The sequence below is a fragment of the Anopheles marshallii genome, chromosome 2 (genome assembly GCF_943734725.1).
Source record: "Anopheles marshallii chromosome 2, idAnoMarsDA_429_01, whole genome shotgun sequence".
In the NCBI taxonomy this organism is placed as follows: Eukaryota; Metazoa; Arthropoda; class Insecta; order Diptera; family Culicidae; genus Anopheles; species Anopheles marshallii.
Window position 1 is genome coordinate 35,993,631 of NC_071326.1, and position 25,106 is coordinate 36,018,736.

The 25,106-nt window shown below is 43.2% G+C and overlaps 1 protein-coding gene across 1 annotated transcript in view; it reads left to right on the forward strand.

Moving 5' to 3' along the window:
- The first annotated feature begins 253 nt into the window (after positions 1-253).
- Positions 254-25,106, forward strand: part of LOC128717903 (polypyrimidine tract-binding protein 2) — a 37,635-nt gene continuing 12,782 nt past the window's right edge. Inside the window, exons 1-8 of the mRNA XM_053811580.1 lie at positions 254-306; positions 2,393-2,471; positions 4,855-4,981; positions 11,743-12,005; positions 12,095-12,394; positions 12,485-12,770; positions 12,884-13,083; positions 19,295-19,328. Of these exons, the coding sequence (XP_053667555.1) occupies positions 254-306; positions 2,393-2,471; positions 4,855-4,981; positions 11,743-12,005; positions 12,095-12,394; positions 12,485-12,770; positions 12,884-13,083; positions 19,295-19,328 (1,342 nt within the window). The remainder of the gene's footprint in view (positions 307-2,392; positions 2,472-4,854; positions 4,982-11,742; positions 12,006-12,094; positions 12,395-12,484; positions 12,771-12,883; positions 13,084-19,294; positions 19,329-25,106) is intronic.

Consider the following 25,106-nt stretch of genomic DNA (forward strand, 5'->3'; position numbering starts at 1 on the left):
CATTAGCCTCCAATTTTCATCCAATTTACATCGAAAGCGCTGGAAAAGCGTTTTATGACGAGCTAAATTTTCCACCTCCCATACGCGTTGGTTATTTGTTTGTTGATGTGGTTCATGGAGACAGCTAGATAAAGCGTTGAAACAATAACAGTTTGATGTGGAAAAAACATGTTGTTTGTTTGATAGATATTAATATTAATAAATACTTTTTCACAATACCATATAACATCATCACCCTCGCATCCAAGGGGTAATGATGGACCCAGGACTACCATTCATCGTACCTGTATCGGCAGTCCTGCGTTCGTGAGATTGGTCCGGATGGGAGTTGGATCAGTCCCGTCGTGTGGACCACCGGTCCGCCCCGTAATCTTTAAATTACAATTTCGCATTAGACACAAGATTAAAAATTTGTAATAACGGGCGTTCGGATGAGTAAGAACAGAATGAGAATGAGTATGATTTACAGAAAATCGCGTTTGGTTAGAACTTGTCCTTAACATTTTTTTTATTCAATTTTATCCTTAAAAAAACAAGAAAGTGATGGCATAGTTATGTTATGGACTGTATAAAACATTTATTTTACATAATAATAAAATTTATTTAAAATATTTTTAAATAATAAATATCATAAAAAGAGATCAAACGTTCTAATGACATAAGCAATATAAAGCCATAACATCCAATCTGTTGCCTTGGTTGGTCACACGTGTGTTAAAAAAAAGGTACGAAAATAAGATAAAATTTTTATCGTCCGTAATAATCTCATCCCTTTAAATAACAACCCTCGCTGGCCCTTAAACCAGGAAGACAGATTATTCTTCACGTTCCTTAAAAATTGAAATATTTGATCCGTTTTTGCCGAATGTTGCACACCCCTGCTTCCTTGCTTCACTCTGACCTCATCGTCCGCCCAATTTATCCATTTAGTGAAGTATCAAAAACACTTCTGATACCACAAATTCGGTAGGAGCTTCCACCGAAAAAAAGGTACGAGTTTTTGAAGATGATGATTTTTTGTCCTTAAATCCTCCGCACCCGTATCCCGCTCTGGTCACCAAAACCTCCAACCGGGAAGCAGACCCTGCCCACCTCCAGGAGGTGACGCTGGTTTCGATTGTCGGAACCCAGGGGTATGTTGGTACTAAGAAGGGACACCAACAATGCGCCCGGTGGCTGGAGGCTTGCTTTGCCAATGGATAAGCACTAAGTGTTCCCTGAGTGCGTGTTCCGAGGGTACGGTCATGTAAATGGATAATGGAGGTAGTCATATCAACCAGAAAAACCACACGATCGTCGCCTCTGTGTCTTTGACGAAGCGTGGAGATTCCCAAACGAGCCCACCTTCATCTTCCTTCTTAGACTCGGACCAATCCATACACGCACACACGCACAACATAGAGGATCCGGTTACCGCTCTTATCTCAGATAAGGTCCCCTTTTGCCATCGTAATCTCGTCATTCCGGCAGCCACCTTACTGCCGGGGCGGTGATGTGAAGGAGTCGTTCCCGGAGACGGCATTGGGGAGTTGTTGCCGTGGAAGTGGTTGTTTTTCGGGGTCGATAGAGATTTTGGGGGTCGATTTTGTTTAACCCTCAGCACCATTGGTGGGTTTCGTTTGAAGTGGCAGAAAATTGCCTACGGTAGCGATCGGCAAATAGAGAGGACTATCGGGTGATGGTCGGCTTTTGCGGTGGTTTGATGCTTTGCTCCGTTACCCTGTTTATGGGTTTGCGTGCATATTGGTAAAACATTTTCTAAATACCTTCCCCTATTTCGTGGAACTTTTACACAAAATCTATACAAAGTCCTAACCTTAGTCCCAAGTTGATAAACCAATTTCTAACAAAAATATTTCCATCTCATCATGTATAGGACTCATTCGTTCCCAATTTACTAAGATGCTTTGAATAGTTTCTTTAAAGCTCTGACGTATTTACACACCAAGTCTCTGATTTATTATAAATGTTGATCGCAACGGAGTGTGAATGAGCCCAGCGAACAAAAGGTTTGCTCGTTATCATCCCCTATTTGTCAACTTCCAAACTCCATTTCAAAAGCACCACGACTTATTCGCCTAAGCGCACCAAATTAATAATGAATTGAAGAGGGCAGCGTTCCATATTAACACTATTTGGCATTATTAATAACGTTATCTTATCTACATAATTTTAACACCCGTCGCAGCAAAGTAGAAATGACATCCTCCGTAGCGTCAACGTGATTAGTCGCTGTCATCATCATCGGGGTGGTGCCGAGCTGTGTTTGCTTGTCCAACAGCCGCTGCACGAGGGTTTAGTGGTGTGTTCGGCCGTACCGAGTCGCCTTGTTAGCCTTCCGGCTTAGTAGGCATTTTGCTTCACCCGGTGTGTACCCTTTTCTACTTCTCAGCTCTCCGCTAGATGGCGGTGGTCCGTTCATTGGCCGAATTACCGGATTAAAACCGTTACCACTTACATCTCATCATTCGGTTAGTTAAATATTGATTTTACAGCAGAAGGCTGACGTTCCTTGAAGGATAGGCAAATAGATGGGGAAGGACAGAATGGGCAAAGACAGAATTGTAAGGACACACACACAGCCACATTTGCTAGTGGTTGAAAAATCAACACGATGACAACATCTAAAGCAACGACCCTGACTGGTTCGGGTGCTCTGGTGACAAATGATGGCTTCGATGGTGCCATGTAAGTGTCGGCTGAGCTCAATGAAGCATATTACCTACTCACACAACTCCTTAGCTGCCGAACATATTCGCAATAGTCGTCCGTGTCCCGTCCATCGGTGAAGATACGGTACAGGTAGATTGTTTGCCTTCGCTGAATGAGTCTGCACATACTGCACTTTGCCTTCTCCACGCGTTCGCGCACAACCCCAAAAGGAAACCCCGAAACCCTGAACTTCGTATTGGAAAATGGCAAAAAGGATTGTCATTCTATTCCGTGTTCCGAAAACGCGTTCGACCATGTACCGTGCGCCATCTGTCAGCAAATGGTTTGAAAGAGCTAAGCTCTCTGGTGCCGGTGCCATTCACGAAGGCGCACAGTGGATGGAATACCTTTAAGTACCGGTGTAATACCCGTCTGGCGCTGTGTCCACCTATCCGCCAGTGTTCCAGTTGCTTTCATGTCGTTACTTAGTTTCTTTTCAACTGCTACGACACCGCTGCTTTGTCGCCATTGCTCAAGAAACCCGTGTATCAAACGATCTCGCAGGAGCAATAAGAGTTCCCGGAATTGGGTGTGTGAGGAGCACGTACCACACCCACACCACGCTTCCGTGCTCACACACTCGGAAAGGTGGAATTTGTGAAGCCCAAAGAATGGCCCGAAGTCGCTTTTGTTGCGAATGTTCGGTGACATCAGTTACCGCTTTAAGTTAAGGGATGTAGAAAAGGGGCGCTTGGAACTTCGCTGACGGATTAAGTTCGTTTAGGTTTTCATGGCACCGGTGGCGATGTTAGTGTTGGTGGTTTGTTAAAAAAAGCAGAAGTTTATTTCGCTTTTTTCGCCAAACACCGCACAGGCGAAGGGTCAAACATTAAAGATTGATTGAAAGAGTGCAACGACAGCGATGGCTTGCTCTGTGATAAGATGTTTCCTTGTAATAGAGGCTAGATTTTGTTTACATCGCATGTTAGATTTTTTTGTTTTGTCAATCACGCAATGTTAAAAATTCAATTTCCTTTAGCGTTTTAATTAGCGTTCTAGTTTAGTGTTTATTAAATGTTTGCAAATGTGAAAACGTTGTTAAATGTTTCTGTTCTAATTTCGAGTTTGTTTACATATCGACCATGATTGAAGCACACTTGAATTATTAAACAGCGCTGTTCAGCATCGCAAACCGAAATCAAATACAAACAGAAAAGTTTGTACAAAATGAACAGCACAAGTGGCCCCTTCTCAATATGAGTGCCCGATTCGATGGGTTCAATTGTGTGAAAAACTTCCTCGCCAGCAGAGCCCACTTTGCTGGCGTTGCTTTATCCTTCTCCGGTCTGTGCAATGCGTTACGTTTTTATTGCTGTTTTCGCACTGCCAGTGTTTAGTGGGAAAATTTCTGCATTTGTGATGAAAATGTGTAATGACAATTCGGTCCAAAAACATGCAACACCGTGAAAACCACCCGGCAATGAATCAAAATGGATCCAGTACGCACAAAAAAAAAGGAAAATAAACACAAAATAAATCGACTTTTGGAACACCATTTTGTACAGGAACCTTTTTTTTATTTGGGGGTAAAGTACCCCATTGGGAATCTCCGGGGTAATGAACCTTTCGGGGGCAACGGCTACCAAGAGGCTTTGTTTCCGTGCATTGCGGAAGGGTGTTAAATGTGAAAATTTTTCGATTTCCTCCATTCCGGTTGCGAGCGCGGTCGGTGCGGCATCGGATGCAACACCTGTCCAAGGGTATAAATTGTCTTTTGTTTACATTGCGTGAAAATGAGATTTTTCCATCCACTTCTCCGGCGGTGAACCTTCCTGTTGGACGGACGTCGTCGGTTGATAATATTCCATTTGCTGGCCACCCACCGCTCCTCCCAATGGATGTTGTTTTACCCGGTTTTATGGGCCTGGACGGTGGCCGTTGATTGAATTACTTCGTGTTTGAAAAATAAAAACAACTCCACTTGTGGTGTTTGCGTGAAAATATATGATTGGTAACAGTGAAAACAGCGCACAGTCGACGGTAATAATGGTGCATATTTCACTGCGGACACATCTCGGATATATTTGGACTGAGCATACACATTGTTCAGTAAATTTAACTTTTATGGAAATAATTTACAAACAAATGGACATTAATTGAATGCTTGCTAATCTATGCTCTTTCTCTCTTCCCTATCCGCAGCGAGGAAGCGACGAACTACTTAGTCAAGCAGCTGTTATGGCTCCAGCGTCGGACAACAACAATCAGGATCTCGCCACCAAGAAAGCCAAACTGGACAGCACCAACACAGTGATCGGTATGGGCATCAGTAAGTGTAACCCTGTCCCGTTTCCTTGTTTGATTACAATTTTTTTAAATTTTTAGTTCTTAAGTTTTAGTTACACTAGCAGAAACAAGTTGTAGAAATAGCAAAGACATTGCCTGCGACGATAGCCTCAGGCGAAATGGATAATTGAATCGAGCGGCGTAACAATTGTCATCAACTCGGTCGGTTTGGGTGGTTCGCAGTCTAGATTCCCGCAAGGCAACTAGACTCAAATTCGGCGAGGTGGAAAATGAGGAAAATTTAAGACAAACTTCCATAGTAGAGAAGGTAAAAGGGCGTAGAGAGAGCCACGGGGACAGTAGAGATAGGCCCTACGGTGTGTCGTTTGCAGATGGATCCTTTGATGTACGCCCGAGTAACTGCCTCCGACGCTTGATTATAGATAAACAATAAGAACACGTAAGTGGCACAGTCCAAAAGAAGGAAGAAAAAAACGCTAACTTCCATATACATCGCAGGGGATCGTTTAGCATTGCGCTGTATGTGGCCCCGGAAGGTATGCAAGCCGACTGTCACGGTTCAAAAGGACTGATACTGAACATTAAGATTCCATTTGAAGATGATAATCTTTGCCATTGTTTCTGTGCGGGCCCGTTGGCTAGCGGTGGATTTGTGATATAGGCACTATGGGAAATCCTCAATGAAGGAGAGATCCTGCAAAACTCGATCGGAAAGAAGAAATCGGCGTGATGACGGTGAAAGCTTTAGATCATACTTTCGGCTTCTCATAATTCCCCGTTGACTATGGTGCTGAAAAGGGACAAACAGAAAAACTTCCTCCTATCGGCTGAAGAACCTACGACATCTTAAGATGGTAGGGTTTCCTCACTGCCGGCGCTAATCAGATGCTGGATGCTCGGGACGACGAATCTGACGACCGCACGAACATGAAACAGATAATGTCAACCCCTTGGGCGGCACGCGCACTACCCTGTGCACGAAACATCCTTTGCAAGCTGTTATCATTTAATTTCCAATTTCAAGTGATACGGTGTGTGTGTGTGTATGTGTGAGTGCGGCAGACTGCCACATCCCTCCATCCCGTAAGCCGAAGCGTCCACAAACGACAGGTCGATTGCCCGCGGGTGAAAATTTGACGTACGGGAAGTACGGCGGTAGTAGAAGACGGCCGTATCGTTTAACCAGGTCCTTCGTGGTTATTGTTCAGCCGAGAACAACGAGATAAAACTTTTACCTTTTAAACCATGATCCGGATTCGAGGTATCCCCTTTTTGAGGCGCATGTTCGTACACGAAGAGTTAAGAGATGTTAAATGATGTTTTATTCATGGTCGGTGTCTTTTCCTCCTTCACGGCGGATTGACGCGATCGGTAGGGCATCCTTTAGAATGTGGCCACAATTGACAACTTCCCCGGGAGTGGAAGTGGTTGGGTTAATGTTCTACGCCCTTAAGCTAAGGATTTGCTATCGTGTACCGGAACTCTCATAGATATTCGTTCTCTCTCTCTCTCTCTCTCTCTCTCTCTCTCTCTCTCTCTCTCTTTAGCTGTCGTTTGAAGTTTCTGAATCCTTTTGCCAAGTTGTAGATAAATAAATCAAAAGTTCAACTCCGCTTTTATGACTGTGCTAATTTCTGGCATTGCTCATCAATATTTATCTGTGGGAATCTGTAGTATCCGGCTGGGGCTGTATGTTGTAATTTTTGTCATAAATTAACATTGCGTTAGTTTTTACTATGACAGGATGGTGTTCTAATATTTATCGGAATCCCGTCTAAATGCACTGTTTTTCAATCACGCAGTGATTGCTTATCTCTCTATTGTAGCAAATTGAAAAACTTCCTGTGTTCTCATTTGCAATTGCATTAGGAATGCCAAAATAAAATCCCTAATAAACTTTTACACCACCTGCAATAGGACCAGAAATATGAGAGTCACGAACACACCGTGTAACACTGTATGATTCGTAGCGATGACGCTCCGTAGGAGTGTCCCTTTCGCCCACATGCCAGTTTTCGCCACCTAATCAGGCAATTTAATTCCGCAGTGAGCAATTTAAATAAATTATATTAATTAAACGATAATGCACAACTTTATTAAAGTTGTGACCAACCGCCGGGATGACAGGTTTTGCGGTACGGTTACGCATACAGATACACAAGCTCGCATGGATATTGAGCAACATGTACGCACATCTGCCACTGCTACCTTTTCCACTGCACCAATAATGCTTAGTGACAGTTAATTAGCGCTTTCCTGCGAACTGGCAACAAAACGTCACCGAGTCTGAATCTACCACCCACTCCCCCCAGGCGCACGTACCTTTGCCGCGCCACGTGTTTGTACGTGGGTGTTGGGATCATTTGCGAACGATGATCCTACGATTCCCACGTGCATTCCGGTACGCTTTGGCAGACTATTCCCTGCCGCCGTTTGATTACGGTCGAGCGCTAATGAAACCAAATTTATAACGACACCACTTTTTTTATGCACCATCCGCTCGCTCACACCGAGACCCAATTGTGAACGATCGTTAAATTTACCACCAATTTACCACTCGGAACGGATTTTATGGCACTCAACTTTTTTTTTCGGGCGTGAGTGGTTTGCTTTCGTCTACATCCTTTTTTGGAGAAACGCTCGTTTTTTTTTATCCTCCTCTTAAAGTTTCTTCAACGAACGATCACTTCGATCCGCCCAACGCTTCATGCAGCGAACAAATACACTCTAAAGGGACCATGTTTTATATTGCCTAACTTTTAGTCGTAAACGGCAAACGTTTTGCTGATGTGCATACAATTTGGCCTGGTTGCAAAGTGGCTTGATGGACACTTAAAGAGATTGAAGCATCCGTACTGGATGGTTTCGCGTGCGAAATTCCCGAAACATTGAATGTCCTCGTCCCCGTGACTTAAAAACGCATTAAAGTAATGAAAAAAGGGAGCGGTTTGCCTACCAATCGCCGTACTTTGGCAGTACAGTATCGGCCAGAAGTTTATGCAAAAGTTTTCCACTCGTCTCGAATATTTATTATAAATCATTGAACTTTTTTAACGGAATAAAATCATTTCTCCACTTTCGTTGCTCATTCAGTGACAGTGTTTTGTAGCAACGAACGCTGTATGGCGATAAGTAATAACATTTATCATCATACAATAAGCTTGTCTATGAATTTCCATGTAATGATAATGTGAAGTGTTTCTTAAGTTAATCAAAAAAAAAGGGAACAGGAAAATAAATATCAACTTTTGGATAGCAAATGTTGCTCTTAAATCTCCAACACTTTTGGCAGCAAGAGGGCTTTTGAAGACTTACCCCATTAGCTAACGATTATTCATGGGTAAAAGTCGCTGCAATTGATAAACTACAGCACAGCGAGTTAGTATTTATGATGTGACCGAAATTCAACGATATTCACTATCAACTTTATCTTTAAGATTTCATCGATGTATCGAAGAATGTCGACACAACCAAAAGAAAAGCGAGAAAGTTAATTGATTGCCTTCATCCTTTCTGCTGTGTACGGAGCACCATCGGTAGGGGACTGCTCTCGGTGCGTATTAACCACTCACGGCGGACAACTCGTTTTTCGGGGGTGGTTTGTTTTTTCCCCTCGCCCATTGTGTGGTTGTTCAAGTGGAAACCTAAACCATTGCCACAGATTGCCTGATTTCATGGCTCATTTTTCCACTCGATGAAGTGTCGAAACGGTTCTGCCAGTGTGCGAACATAACACGCGAGCAACATTTCGGTAATCAATAATAACTTCATCAAAAAAAGCGTACGAGGCCGAAATTCGTTCACTGTGGGTCATTCGATCAATCGATGCCATCGGTCATTACTGACGAGCATTTGATTGGCGATAACGCAATCGTTCAAACCGTTCTGAACGTGGGCTGTGAAAGACCCGCACCGTACTTTATCACGGAAAGATTCATTGCCAGAGGTGTGCCGAGGCGGATTGCAACAATAAAACCTTATTACCTTACTCTTCCCTGGCTTCATTAATGAACTTGAACTGAAACTGAAACTTCATTAGTATAGAAATTATTTTAATACACTAGAATTATATAAAAGTATAATACAATAAAATCGAATAGTCTTCAAGCAGATTAAATTGAATAAAATTTAGTAAGGTAAACTTCCCCCACAGAATAACCTCTTCCGGTGTTCCATTGCGCAACAGAGTTACTTATATCCTATTCGACACAATGTCTACCCTTCATTATCCCCCTGGCACGCAATACCGAGTAGCGATCATTGACAGGTGAATGATTTGATTTGATGTAATGGGCCGGGGTTTATAAGCTGGTTTGATGCACCATTGATTAGACTTTTAATTAAATGAATTCCAATCCTCACCTGTCCAGCGCAATGATATTTGCACAGTTAGCACTGCCATAATAGAAATGAGCATCATAATAATAATGATGCATGCACCAGTTTCCGTGTCTTCAATGGAATTGTTTAATGGAGAGATTAGCCGAAATTGCCACTAATTAAATGGCTGGCGGTTTTGCATAATGTATTCGCGGAAAGCGATCAAGTTATTGAGTGTTTGCTAATGTGGTGCTCCGGGTTTTGATGTGTGTTGTTTGACGTGTGCGTAGGTGAACCATCACAGAGTGTAGTGATTAATATACAGATGAATGAATAGCGCGGTTGTAACGAAAACCCAATTAGCTTCCGGTCTTCGACATTTATGATTTTAATGATAAAAGGGTAATAAAGCACATATTCTTTAAATAAATTGTGTTTTAAACCTAAATCAGCTGATGATTAAATGTGATTCAACCATTGACAGGTGAATTTATAATACATTCACACAGCATGACAATGAATAGAAAAAAAAGACTTCTATTCAACACTTTTGCCCTAGTCCATCTGATCCTTCCTCGATGCCTTACCGCACGAGTTTCCTTTGTGTGCGGAAAACCTATCAGTTCAGTTCCGGAGTCACCATTTGCTACACGTGTCTAGCTGTGTTTCTTTCTCCCTCCCTAAGTCGGTGTATCATTTTTTTTTCCTGCTGACCCCTTTCCAAGGCCATACGGTCGAAAGGGGTTTTCGTCCGCCGACCTTCATGCCTTCCCATCACACCCCGAACACCCGAAGGCAAATGTTGGAAACGACGAAAACGGAATCCCCAAATGACTTATGATACCTAATCAGGACGGAGGCCGTCACCTGTCGGTAAAGGTAGTTTTTCTTTTTCCATGCTGTTGTTGTTAGTGTTGTTGCATTATCCTGCCAGATGATAGAAGAACAGGAAGTGGTGCACAGTGCGTAACACGGCCACAGGAGATCATTAAAAATAATCTACTACATCCATCTCCATTGCGCCGTGGGGGAAAATGGATAACTGGGGAAAAGTCGTAAGAATATACCTTTTTCCCCCTTTTTTTTGGCACAACAACCATTGTGATGGGTTTTTGCTGAGGGATGATCCGTTTTCTTAACTCCCCTCTGTGTGGGATGGAAGGGTGTCGTTTGGTGAAAAATGTTCGAAGCAAGTGAAAGTGAGGCCTGGTGTTGGGGAATTGAAAATGAAAATTAATAATAGTTGCGGTGGAAGTGATGGAAGTGTAGCAAACCGAACGAAACACGCATACAAGTGCAACACACATTCGATAAAGCAAACAATTTGCCGAGCAAACGATGTATAATCGGCCAATTTGAGCGTTTAATCTGATTACAGGATTGAAAAATGAGACAATTCCCCAAGCCCCAGTAACGGCCGAGATGTTTTAAAAATGAATGAAGCGCACCGAACTGTTGTTTGTAATGGAATTTCCTTCTTTTTCGCTGTTTTGTAAATCAACATTTAAATCCTTTCAACTGTAGGATTGTTCCTAGTGGAAAATGTACAACATCATCTAATATTGATTCGTTCATCTGCGAATCGTACCGTGCCGATACACAGCGTTAAGGGAAACAGGCAGACTGCGGGCTGCGTTTCAAAACGATTTCCATCCATTTCAATAAATTTGCAACGGAAAATGCTGTCCATGTTCCCACCACCGCCACTCGCGCACGAAGTTTACGTTAATCCACTTGGAACAGACTGTCGAAAATGGCTCGTTAAACCCTCGCGAAGTTTTAATTCGATTCGGCTACCGTAGTTTTATTTCCGTAGGCACGGGCACTTTTGCCTGCTAGGGACGGTCGATTGCGACTGCGAAGCGCGAAGAAAGACGCATCCCCTGCAGTGGCACGTTTGGTTGAAAATCAAAAAGCCGAACGTCATCCAGTCAAAACGGTCACTAATTACAGTAATTAAAAATCAATTAAAGTATTGATAATTCATAATAGCAAAATCGCACGCCCGCTATTGGCGGCCGTGCGCACGGGAGTTTATTGATGCAACCGGGCACGTCCTGTCGAATAATGCGTAACAGTGGATTTTGATTTTAGTTCATTATCGCCGGGAGCCAAAAATCCGACCGATTCGGTGGCCTAATTGTAGGGAATTATGTACGATGCTGCTGGATGTAAATCCATGTCCGAGTGTCCCAAAAACTCGCTCCGAGGGTTCTCAAAGCCGTTACACATTGTTTGCCTTGCTGGATCAATTTTCATTAACTTTGATTGAACCATAAGCGCGAATAATAAAAATGATGCTTTTTAATGCACGCCTGATTCCTTCAAATACCCTAATTGCCAGTACTGTTCCGCATGAGTTAAGTAGTTTAAAGCCATCTTTATGATTTCCATTATTTGCTGTACTTGATACACTGTTAATATGATTGTATGCAACCATTTTATTTTTGTTCCTCCCAACAGCGAAAACGTCGCGTGTGGTGCATATTCGCAACATCCCGAACGAGGTGAGCGAAGCCGAAATCATACAGCTAGGACTTCCGTTTGGACGTGTCACGAACGTGCTGGTGTTGAAGGGCAAGAATCAGGCATTTATCGAGATGGGCGATGAGACCGCTGCCTCGACAATGGTAAGCGTGTTCCACGCCAATCCGCCACCGCTGAGAGGTCGTACGGTTTATGTGCAATACTCCAACCATCGGGAATTGAAGATCGATCAAAACCATGCAATTGCGGTAAGTGTTTTGCTATTAGTTTTCATTCTTTCGGAAGTCGATGATTAATAACTACTTGGTCTGTGTAAATCCCGGAACAGAACGTAACGAACGCACTGCAGGCACAGGATCTCACGCAGTCACCGACCGGATCGCCGTTGCCGCTATCGATCGAACATACCAACAGCAACTCGCAGAATGCAAGCAGCAACAACACGAACAACAGCTCCACGACACCGAGTAGCGGTGGTGGTGGTGGCACTGGCGCACCCAACACCGTACTACGAGTAATCGTCGAATCGCTACTGTATCCGGTTTCGCTTGATGTGCTGCATCAGATATTCCAGCGGTTTGGAAAAGTGCTGAAAATTGTCACCTTCACCAAAAACAATTCGTTCCAGGTATGTACAACGGAGTTGAGGGAATGTGTTTTTTTTCTACCCATCAGATCATAATTTTTAATGTTTGCCTTTCCATTTCCATTCCTGCAGGCCCTGATACAGTACCCGGACGCGCAGACTGCTCAGAATGCGCGAGCCTCGCTGGACGGACAGAACATCTACAACGGATGCTGCACACTGCGCATCGATAACAGCAAGCTGACGGCACTGAACGTGAAGTACAACAATGACAAGTCGCGAGACTACACGAACCCGTCGTTGCCGTCCGGTGAGCCGGGCAGCGATGTGATTGCTAGCGCCGGTGGACTGGTGTCGGCGAGCGATCTGCTGCTGTTGGCCGCCGGTCAACGGCCCCAGCTGTCCCGCGATCGACTAGGTAAAGCCGGCATTGATAGCTCAAAACAATCGCCCGTCGATGTTTTCGTTGTTGTCAAGTAGCGTGCAACTTCCGTGTAATAGTCAAATTAGACAAATCTCCCTATTTTCTAGTGAACGGCTTAGCGACGCCGGGCGTGATGCCACCGTTTGGACTGGGGCTCGGTACGCCGGCCCTGGCGAGTGCCTACGGTGGTGCCCTGCCCAGTCTGAATGCGTTTGCGCTCGCGTCGAACGGTGCTCTCGGAACGCCGAACCCGGCCAACGTGCGAGGACTCTCAAACGTGCTGCTCGTTTCCAATCTCAACGACGAGGTAAAACAATCTACCGTAGCATTCTACAATCTGTTACTCTGCATCCTGTCTTTACCTATGAATATCTCTTTCTTTCTCTCTCTCTCTCTATCTATTTCTCACTCACTATATCCTTTACTGTCCTATCTTCCTCACATAAACTTTTACGTCTATCCGACTATCTCAGTCCCTCCATATTTGTGTACTTCTGAGTTTCTATCTCTGTGTATACGTCAAACGTTCTTGCTCGGTGTCTTTGATGATCTTTTACAACCCGTAAAAATGCTCACCACTACACCTTAATACACACCATCACACCGTCTCCTCTTCAACATCCAGTCCATTTACCATTTCTTCCCCCAAAACACTCATTTAAGTCACATGTTCGAGAAATACCTTATCACTCCTCAATTGTTATTATTTACTGTCATTCGCTTTTTTCTCTTCGTGTAATATTAGGCTTGCCATCAAACTTACTTTAAATCCACCTAGTACTCTGTTTTGTAATTAACTCCACTAACTATTTAATTCGTTTCTGTTCGTTTCACAAAATTTTCACATCTTTCATATAAGCACGCTGCCTCGGTATGCTTTCAACTTGCTGTTTTTTTTTGGTACACTCTTTTTAACTTTCGCTGTGTTCTTTTCGTTTGGATTCAGGTTACTTGACGTATTTGTTTTTGTGTATTCATTGTCTCTATTCCTTGTATTCGTTTCTTTGCTGGTAGGTGTTGTACTTTCAGCGTTAAGGTTTATTTCGTTTGATTTTACATTCATTTACAATACTTTCATTGCGTGTTCGGTCGGTTTCATTATTTCTTTGTGTTTGTTTTATTCAGATATGGTAAAAAATGGGGAATCGTTTTATTTGTTTAGTTTTGATTTTTGAGTTTTATTTTCATGGTTTTGAGGTTTTGCTGATTCCGTTTATTTACGTTTTACTGATTGTTCGTTTCATCGTCTAGATTGTTCTGTTACCGCATTGTTTTTTGTGGGTGTATTTTTGTGCTTGTTGTTTTTCTTCTGTTCAATCTGAAGCTGCATTTTAATTCTCAGTGCTACGGCACCTCATCATGTCCTTCGTTTACTTTCCCTCGATGTTGCTAATATATGTTTTTAAGTTGCATTTCCCTACTCTCTACCTACCCTGTATCTGGCTTTGTCTTTCTCGCTTCGTGATAGTCAGCTTGTATTCCTTTTGCCTTCTTTGTCGTGCTGCGTATAGTCTGTATGGTTTTTTTTTTGTATGCATCCCAGATACCGTGCTTCGGTAAATAATGGGTATCCTTTTGCAGTCCTTTTCTGTCGTCTGTGTGTTATTTTAGTTCCGCATTATTAGTTTCATCTTTCCGAGCTGTCTCTGTGATCTTGACAAAGAAACCCCTTTTTCCAGATCGTTCTGTGCCAGTGCCGTACCGAGTGATTCTATTATTAAACACCTTTCGCTCTTCACCAGCCCGTCTCCACTACACATTTCCACCATGAAAGCTTTTCAGTACTATTTCTCTCTGTCTCTCTCTCTCTTTCTTCCATCCATCTTTCCAACACACCATAAATGACCATCATCCTTCCAACGTGATGCGATGTGCTGCACTGTGGTGTGAGAGCAACAACGTTTGTCATTCTGTTGCTTCGTTCCATTCGTCCGTTTGGCCAGACTCATCCGTACCGTACCGTAAGAATGCACGGGAACTTCCGAGCCCTCCAGACCTCCGAATGATTTTCCGCGAGCGATGAGCAAAAAGTGAATTAATTTTCGCTTTATTATGATTTCTCGCTCATCGTCAGCGAAACCACCAGGGCGGCTCCATGTTGCAAACGAGCAAATGAAGAGAACGATATTATAACCGCGTTTTCCCCCAGTCCTATTATTCGTGTTGGCCTATGCCATGACCGTTATCGTGATCAAACGATGCAACAATTGGTTCGGACTATGAAGCAGTGTAGCATTTGAGCTTTTTTGTGGCACAATAAAAACGTCACATTAGGAAAGAAAACATGCTTAACGGATTAGCGCACAAATCCAGAATCTGCGCCAGAGTGGTTTTATTTCCATTTTACTTTGAAAGCAGTAAACTAAAGCATACGGTTTATTTTGGATTCCACACACACACACAACGCCCCAGCCGTGCAATTCGTTGCAGGTACTGGAGAAGCAATAAATGTACACATGGCTGCTTACCAAATGTTTTGATTCATCGGCGCGGTCGGTTAGCTTGTGGTGTGATTTATTTGCGAAAGGTCTTGCCCTTTAAATTACGATCCGGTAGGAGTGTAGCGAACTGTTCGCCACTTCAACAATATGAACCGCTAGCCGCACGGAAGCGTACGACCAACCGGCAACTAGTTGTTGGCTCGTGGTTGTACCGCCTCGCTAGAAGCAAGGGTGGGCTCATTCCATTTGCTTCACCAATTTTCGTGCAACAGATTGAAGACGTTGTCGGTGGTTTTGGGCCGCCTGAGAAAGTAAAGCTCGTTTGGAGTGAATCTACCATACCGACGGAAGCTTCGTTCGTAGTTCGTTTGAATGTAAACTACCGAAGGTACAAAGTGGAATTGTTCGGTTGTTCCTCCACCGTCTACAATCGCGCACAGTTTGGCTAAGGAGGAGTTTGTTTGGAAGAGAAGTCTTGAAGAGGCCGTTCGTTTACTGCAAACTGTCTATTTTATCTGACACGAGTCAGGAGGAAAAGGAACGGCTCGTCGTCCACTTTTCGACCATGTTCTTTTGCGGTCTGGCCAGTATTCGTTCGGTCAGAAGGCGAGTTTGCTTTTCTCACCCCGCATTCACCCGTACTCCACTGTGTAGTCGTATTATTGTGGAATAAATTATCTTCTTTTATGGATTGCGATTTACATAAACGGATCCCCGTGCTACGGTGCTAACCGCATAGGACGGCGAGTTGTCGCTGTCTTGAGCACAGCCGGGGGAAGTTGGGAATGCAATCTCGTTTGACCAGTTCATTCTTCAGCTCGGTTCTTCGGTGTTTGGTTGCATCGTATCCTTTCTCACACTCGCTCGAAGTGTTATTACTGAGGCGGGGTAAAGGAAAATTTGTTCCTACACACAACGGACACGGCAATCGTCGAACGTCTTTAACGCTTCTGCAAAGGAGCAAACTTTTCCACTAAAAACTAGAAAGAAAATGGCAAAAGCAGAAAAATAAAGCACCCAGAAACTTCCCAACCCAAAGCTCCTTTTTTTTTGTGCTAGGATGCTCGAATCCATAAAGCGGATCTGTTCGTATTTGGTTCGTCTTCTTCTGTTGCTCGGTTGTGGCGGTAACCGTTGATGAACTTTACGATAAGCCAGGGTGCTGCTACTTTTTCTTCTGGATGTGTGTGTGTGTGTGTGCATGTGTACAGTGTTGGATAAAATATTGTTCCAAGCAGAAGCCACAAGTTGTGCTTGTCTGTGCCTGCTGCTGGTAGTTCCTTGTTCCGAACTGAGAAAATAAAACCGTCTGTCCAGGCGCTTCTCAGCCTCCCAAATGGCAGAAGCAATCCCCCCCTCCTGTAAAACAGTGGTAAAAGAATGATGAGAATTCAACCGCGAAGTGCAATCATTTTTATGGTTTTAAGGATAATAACTCGAAGCAAAACGAAGGTCCGTTTCGATTTTGTTTTTTGCGTTTGCGAGTTCCTGTTATATGGCAGCTTACTCGTTGCGTTGGAGTAGCGATTCGATTTAAAAGCGTAACTTTAAGATTTAATTTTACAACGCAAAGTTATAAAACCACACTACTGGTGTGACTATGCAAATTTGTATTTTAAATTGCGTGTTTTTAATAGTTTACAAATTCCAATCATGACAATCTTTTTGTTGGCATAATGATGCCTGCTAGGACATGCCTGCCATATTTCTGGCATACTAGAATTATTTTACCACGTAACTGGATAGAGAGGCCTTGTAACGTGATAAACGGTCCTGATGGGATTATGTCTCTGTCCTGTCGTGAAGGAACGGTGCCACATTCTTCCGGGACGCCCCAAAGCATAATAAATATATGCAGTTTATTATTTATTTATTAAAAAAATAAAACAAATCACGAACTGTTCTACCAAACGTAAAAACGGATATGCTATGTAAAAAAAAGGGAAATTAAGTATTTTTTATACAAAACATTCATAAAACCCAACCCTTACACTAATTCCGAGACGTTCTTTTTTCGACTTCTTTATACTGTCTTTTATCCCGTGTTTCTCCTACTCTTTCTCTCTTTCTCTCACTCACACTGTATCTGTGAATTTTCTTCTACAAAGGCACTTTTGTATACACTATCTTCCGACTTCACGCTTCTCCTTGTATGTTTCCGTAGGTGTGTTTACAGGTTTCTTTAAATAAGCATCATTACGAAATGACGATTTTATTTCTGTCCCTCTCCATTGGGAGGGATGGTAATGGGATTGCATTTTATTTCGTATATATCACACGGAGCGCGTGGTGTCCTTCGTCCTCTCTCGTTCGCAATGGCATTGTCTTCCAGATTTGACCGAAAGTTGCGAACTCGTCGCAAGAAACAAAGGATTGGTTGTTGCCTGCAGCCATTTGTCGTAGTGTCCGTGCAGCTCTCGGCAAACGGTGCCGTTGTATTGTGTTTCGTTTATGAAGTGAAAAAAAGACAGGTGGATTTCTTTGCTTCCGCTTCTTCAGTTACGTCCTTGGCTGTTGGCGGACCGTTTTTCCCCCGCTCATCGTTCGGTGTCGTTAGTCATTTCGGGTTCACTTCCCCTTTGGCGTGTGGTACGCGTCTTTCCCAGATTCAGCTTTTCCATCTACCACCGAGTATTTCGGATATTGCGATCTTATCGCCGAGCACGATACGGATACGGGGTGCGCGCTTATCATCACGAGTGTGAATGGTGGCAAACTGTTAATCGAGCGGAGCTGCGCTGACAAACCCGGCCGCCGTACGGAAAATTGAACTCCCGTTGTCCCGTTGGTTCTCCATCGATCGCGCTAACGGCAACTTGTTCGCCTTTCTTCTCGGGTGAAGATGGTGCACTTTCACTTCTCGTGACTCATTATCGTTTATTTTTATTACGCTTATCCCTTTTTTGCACGTGCCTTTTGCCGGCAGTGGCCTCCCGATGCTCGGTGTTCTTTTGTGCGCGACTCCCCGGCGAATGGCAGATAACGTCCATTAGCTTTTCCTCTTCATTATTTTCGCTCACTTTTGCCCGTTTAAAAATTCATTAAATTTACAGTCCTTCTTCCTGCCTGCAGTCGTTCGTTTCACATTTGTGCCCGTCGGGTGTGCCCGTTGGTGTTGATGAGATGGTCGTTATATCATGTCGTTTTTCGTGTCGATCCAAACCGTCCAGAAGAGTGCTCGACAGTAATGCGATATTCTTGGCGCGTTCTTGATATTTTTTGGTTGTTATTTGAACGGGCAAAAAATTGTGTACTTGTCTCGCTTCCGGGCCATAGATGATGCGTTTTGTTCATAGCGTTCAACGATCGTTTGCTATGTACCGAGCGCATCACTTCTATCATACATATTGTTTCTTTAACTATACTTTTTTTGAAGACGTTTGTTAATCGTGTTTTGTGTTTGTTATTTCTTTTTGTTTTTCTAACGTTTTGTTTGAAGTGATTTGGTTCGTTTTCGGTCGATTTTGTACATTTGTTACACGATTTGCTTTGTGTGTCACCTTTGTTTGTTGCTGTTTTCCGTGTGATCGAGCGCGTCGATCGGTAATGCTTAATACATTGCTCTTACTATTTTGTAACTCACTACCATTCTATGTGTCTACCATATATTTAGCACTATGTATCTTTCTGTATGTGTGTTTCCCTCTGTGTATAGCCTATCTTGAACTGTGTTTCTATCTATTTGTTCCGCTAACTATAACTATCTGTGCTCTCATCTGTTACGTTACCAGGTTTATCATCCATCGAGCGCTCTGTATTGAGTATCTCTATTGTGCATTTTTATGTTCACTCCTCCTGTTCCTACACCTATTCCTGTATCATACAATTTTGAGTTCAATCCACTAACCTTCCACTGGGTTAACTGTTTCACTTTGGTGAAATGGAGACTGTAATGTTTCTCAAATCATAAATTTACCGATGCAAGATCGTTTGATTTTTTATATTTTCTTTCCTAAACCAAACAACCCTCGAAGCCTCCGCCCCCCATCCCTAAGCAATCGCGCAGCGAATATCATTTGAAAGAAATATTTCTCATCTGCTAACTGAATTTTTCTCTATTTTTCTTCTCTTCTGTAGATGGTCACGCCTGATGCTCTATTTACCCTCTTTGGTATGTCCGCACACATTAAACACTACACTACTAGCCCCACCACAAACACAAATCATCACACACACACACATACACACACACACACATACAACTCGCACACCCACACGACCACCTTTCCCTGTCCAGCTACAAAGACATGTGTTACCAACTTTCGTGTTTGTGTTTGCCATAATTTGCCCAACCTTTCCTTATCGATTATATGTTTTATTTCTATTTCCTTTATTGTTGTTTTAGTATTTCGTTTTACCTGTAACCATTTTCCATTTTAAAGAACTTTCCACTGCGTCAGTGTGCTGTACTGGTTTTGTTTCAACTTTTTTTATTTTACTATTTTAACTTTGAGTTTGTTACGAAACATCAACAGCATTCAAGCAACGTGGGCTCATGGATGCTTTCTGTTTTGTGCCTCTGTTCTCGGTTTGCAATGTTACAATTTCGCATCGTTACAATAATAACAAAAAAAAACGGACGAAAAACTGGTACCCTGTGCAATGCTGTGAAAGGTTTTAGGGCTGATGAAGAAATAACGGACGGAAAATATTATGAACTTTAGCGTGTTCGGCTCATCTTCCTCTGCAGACAGCTGTCCGACAAATGGAGATGGAAATTTAAAATAACAATTTTTTTGACTTGCGAAGCGATTTGCCATGTTTGTTTCGATCGATTTCAAAATATTCACTCACCCATACTCACACACAAACACATATTCTGACGGTTGATGAGAAGCGTTCGATGGTCGTTCATCGCCCTCACCGGCCATTTTGCATAATGCAGACGGTTGTGTTTTATATTTGTTTCAGATTAACGTACACCTTTTCTATTCACCGTGTCCTTCATCTTTTGGATAACGGTACGAACTCCGTTCCATTCCCTCACCTCCTACTCGTCAAACCGGTCCACCACCAGCAAACTTTTATCGTCCACTCCAAATCCCCAAACGTGGTGTCAAATGCGTACAGCACAAAATGATGCGCTTCGGCTTGGTCGTGTGACCAAATCCCTTCCCCAACCGCCGTCAACCATCGCCACGAGTTTTTGGCATAATCGGTTTCACACCCGGGATCCCAATTTCCCAACGCGGCTACATAAGCGCTGTCAGTTGCTTGTCAAATTTAGCGAAGAAGATCTTTCTTCTTCCTCCCGTTGTGAGCCGGCCTTCGGCCTCGCGCAGCCGTTTAGACCCAAACGCTGCGGTTTTATTCTTTCGCCGCCCCCAGTCAAGCTGTCTCGTGTCGGCAACGGAAAAGTATCCATGAAATGCTCCAGAGAAATGGCAACGTGGACCGCATCCCGTTCGTCGTCCTCGTCGTCGGTTCGGAAAGGCATCCTGGCCCTTTTTCCTGTTGTGCCCTGTTGTGGCACATTTCGAACGAATCCTTTCGTTCCTTGCTCACGTGCTTTTTTTTTTCTTTGCAAATGTGCAGCGCAGTGTTCCGGTTGGAAAATTCCGGAAACCATACGAGTCAAAAACTGGGCTACCCCAGCGGCGTACTCGGCAGGAAACGACTCGTTAGCGTGACATATACTGGCGCGCTTCTTCTTATGAGCAAGATTGCCCTCCCTCAGACCTACTTTTTTTGTGTAGTTGTTGCCTGAATCTAGAAAATATCCAAGCCTAAGGAGATGCGATGTCTGCTGTGTAACCTGTCATTAAGGTCGGTTTCTTTCGGGTTTCCCTTCTTGTGGGAATTTAAGGACGGTTGCCATTTTACTTTCACCATATTTTTTTTTTCTTTTTTCCCTTAAACCTCTACTACGATTGAAATGCTTGTACTATCGTGTCATATACAAGCATAAGAAATATCTTATTTCCACTCTTCCAAAGAGAGAGAGCACCTGTTGTGTGTATGTGTATGTTTCTTATGACCTCACGCAGAGGGAAAAAGATTTATCGGATAGTATTACACACAAAAATGCCAAAGAAAAAATCCAATATCACAACCCTTACAATACGCGATAGTGGAAGCAACGATACGTCCTTATCCCGAGAGAACTTCCTTAGACCAAACACCGGCAAAAAAAAAACACCTTTGCCGATCACACAGGTAGACGCTTTTAAACCATCGATTCCGATCCTATTTCGAATCCTTCCTCTTTCACCATTGTCGGATGGGAAATTGAATTTGGACGTAACGAAAATGGAATATTACTTTTCCCAGTTACCTTCTCGGTTGCTGCTAACCTGCGCACAGCACCCAGAGCCATTCCTCCCACCATGTGGCGTGCATATCTATTTGTCAGGAAACGAAACGAATAAAGATTAGTACATTCGAGTGTGGCCTCCCAAACCCCCCTTCCCTCCCATTTTTTTTTTTTTTTGGCTGATTCGTAGTTACTACTGGGTGAACATTATCCGTGCTTTTCTGCTGAGAAGCAGTAAAACATGTGAAATATCAATCTGTACGAGGATTCGGTACAGCGCCAAAAAAAAAAAGGCAAGCAGATGCATCCCGTTGTCAGTTACGAAAACCCAAGCTTGACGCTAACGAGGGCAGACAAATGAGAATTGCATTCGAATTGATTGCGCACCACTCTGAAGGATAACTATTTCATATTTCTTGTGCCTTATACCAACCTTCCAACCACCACCTTTGTATCGGACGTCACCATTGACAACTGAAGACCCCGGTGCACCGACTGCAGTCGATAAAGTTTAAGCTGAAGCAGCTTGCAAACCGGAAAGTTCGAGATCAATCGTCTAAGAACCCGGTGTGTCATCCTATTCGGCGTGAGGGAAGGAAAACTTTCCATCCATCTTCGAACAACAAACGTTCGAACGTTCCACCGACACACAAACGCACGCATGTTGTTCCGCTTTGCGAATGGAAATTAATATATTCACAATCCTCCCAATTATGCCCAAACTTTGCGTGGGTCGTGCTGCAACTGCTAGGGCAAGGTGAAACGATCGCGCTGCTTGCGCACCATCGCACCCGGGGACTTTTGAGTGACTTTACAGGAAAAGCCACTTTCTGGACAGTGGTGCACTCGCTAGTCATGGTAAAAGTTGGTCCGGCAAAACTTTCACCTCAAGACAGACTCCGTCGGCTACCGGCCTCTGTTTGTGTGCGTGTGTGTTTTGGTGAGAAAAAGTTTTTGCAATACTGGTACCCACATGGGTATTCGGTCGTCTTTATCGATTGCTTGCGCCTTGAGCAATGCTGACAGACGGTTCGGTTCGGTTGTAGCACGCTCCGACGTGCGCTTCGAGATAAGCTCGATGTGAAAACTTTGCACGACCCGACTTTGCTTTGCTCAACGTCAGATGTATGCAACATTCAATAAGCTTACCTTTGCCGTGGATGGTGATGTATTTTCGTTCCAAAATCGAAATATTAATTTCATTGCACGACTTGAACCTAACTTAATAGCTTAGCATTACTTTCTGTTTGGGCCAGAAAGTTTTGAAAGTGATGAATTTAATGGAAATTATTTCAAAAAAAATATCCTGAAGGATTTGTGAAAAATTTTCATCAACATGTCATAAACGCCTCTCTAATTGATGCGAATTTTCCGAATTATTGTGAACGTCAACAGGTTTACTCAATATCCCGTCATTTCCTTGCTTTTGCTTGCAATTTCTGGTGCGTTTGCAAAAGAAAAAAAAAACACCGGAAAGAGGTTACGCAAATGTAACAAAAAACGATGCAATAAAAAAAAATTACACGAACGAAAGCAGCAGCATGACGAGACGGAAAAACGAAAAACCCAGCCGCCAGTCAATTGGTGACACTGCAATGTCATCAGTTTCAAGTGCCTTCCGCCCAATTCACCCATCCCGGGCGGTTTGTGTATGGGTGTGGATATTCCACCGTCCTCGCAACATGAAAAATGTAAACATGAAAAGCTGTAGTTGGGGGGAAAAATATCGACCTCACCAAAAAATGCCAATGCATAAACCGACGGAATGCAAGCTAAAGAATGAGATGTATTTTTCCTTATTTTTTCGATGTTTTTTTCCACCGTGAAAGTATATTTAAAAATGCGACGTCTTGTGGCCCTGGAGTGTAACTCGTCGGGGGGGATGAATTCCTGTTGAATGCTTTTTTTTCTCTTTCTGTGCTCGCTTTATACAACCGTCTCACGATCCACGATCCTTAAGAAACACGCATTATCCGTACAGAAAGTCACCGAATGTAGCTGAAGAAGCCGGCACATCGTTTGTGGTGTAATGATGTCGCAGCCCAGTCTTTCGTGCAATGATCGTGATGATATTTTTTGAGTGGTCGGAAAATGTAACAAATTTCTTTTCCACGTTGTTCGTGTGATGCCAAGCTAAAACGACGACGCTTGAATTGATGGTCGGAAAATTGCGTCGAGTAATGGAGCCTGGCACAACAGAAACAAATCGTTATGCTTTCCATTTGTGGTTGTGGTTGTTGAAATAAAACGACCGTCTGGGAACGTTTTCAAGCTGATGAGATGCAACATATCTGTCTGTCTTTAACTTTTCATTCAGGCGCAGCTTAAACAAAAGACACTTTTCATCATATTTCCCAATTGGAATACGAACGATTGGTTCTTGAAGGGTGCTTGATATGTTCTCGTTTGACTAGGAACTGTATCTCCCGGCTATCTTTAATCCTTTTTTGCCAAGAGAATCCATACAGATGATACAGCAATCCTACAAAATCCCCAGCATTCTTCTCTAGAAGCTTTGTGCGGAATGGGTCGATGTTCACGTTGCTGCTCATTGTGATGGTGAAGCGATCGGAAGCTTGTCTAATGCGCTTGCATTGTCTTGTGCTCGAATCCTTCCACTAGATTGGCGTATTATAACATTCATCTGGATGTATTTAATACTTTGTACATTTTGCTTACAGAGCAGTAGAAGATACCTGAAGGTATTATTTAAATACTAAAGCAGTACGAATAGAACTAAAGAAATCTTGTTGATCCCTTATTTCATGTGTTAAACAAGAATCTACTCCTAAATTTTAAAGCACTTTAACATTAATTTTAAAAGACTTCCATTTCATCTTCATCATCACCATTTCTGTTTACCTATTTTTCTCAAAACAATTGCTCATCGCACAAACTGATCATTGGCATAAAGACATTCGGTAGCTATACTCATCTCCTGATTCACCTGTGGGTTTTCCTCATCCATTTGCAAAGGTAATTCCGATTCTTGACAGTTGTGAATCCGTTCTTCTGACGCAGAGCTTGTTTCTAGAAAATAGGCCAACCAAGAATTCCAAGTGGATGGAATGGCAACGGAGCAAAAGCATTTCTTTTAGCTAATTACCCAGCCTAAGCCAACCTAACAAATGGGACGGGACAGAATCAAGGCCACTGTTTGCCGCCACCATGCAGACAACAAGACAGAGAAAAAGAAAAAGGAAAACCCTCTTATTGCACCCTTCGCAGACATACCCGATCTCCGGTACGGTTGGGTCTTTCCCTACGTCAACCATTTGTGCTTCGTGAGGCGTAATTTTGATTCCAGCTTACCGGAACGAACTCGCAGATTTCCCTTTCCCGAGCCTTTGCAGTTTAACTTTTTTCTGTCGATGCTCTGCGCCCAGTACCCGGTCCGTGTTTTGCCAAAACGGAAAACGACCTCTGAAACAAATTAATCCTTCCTTCTTACCTTTTGTCCCTTTGTGCGACCATCGAAACCGCACTTTTATGGGCGGTGGGTGTGTATGTGTAGAGCCAGCGGGAAGTATTACTTGCCAGTGTGCGCTCTAACCCACACCGAATTCCGAAATCCTCACCGTCGGCTGATTCACCCTAAGCCAATCCCCAGCCAATTTCGGTGTTGGCACCGTTGTA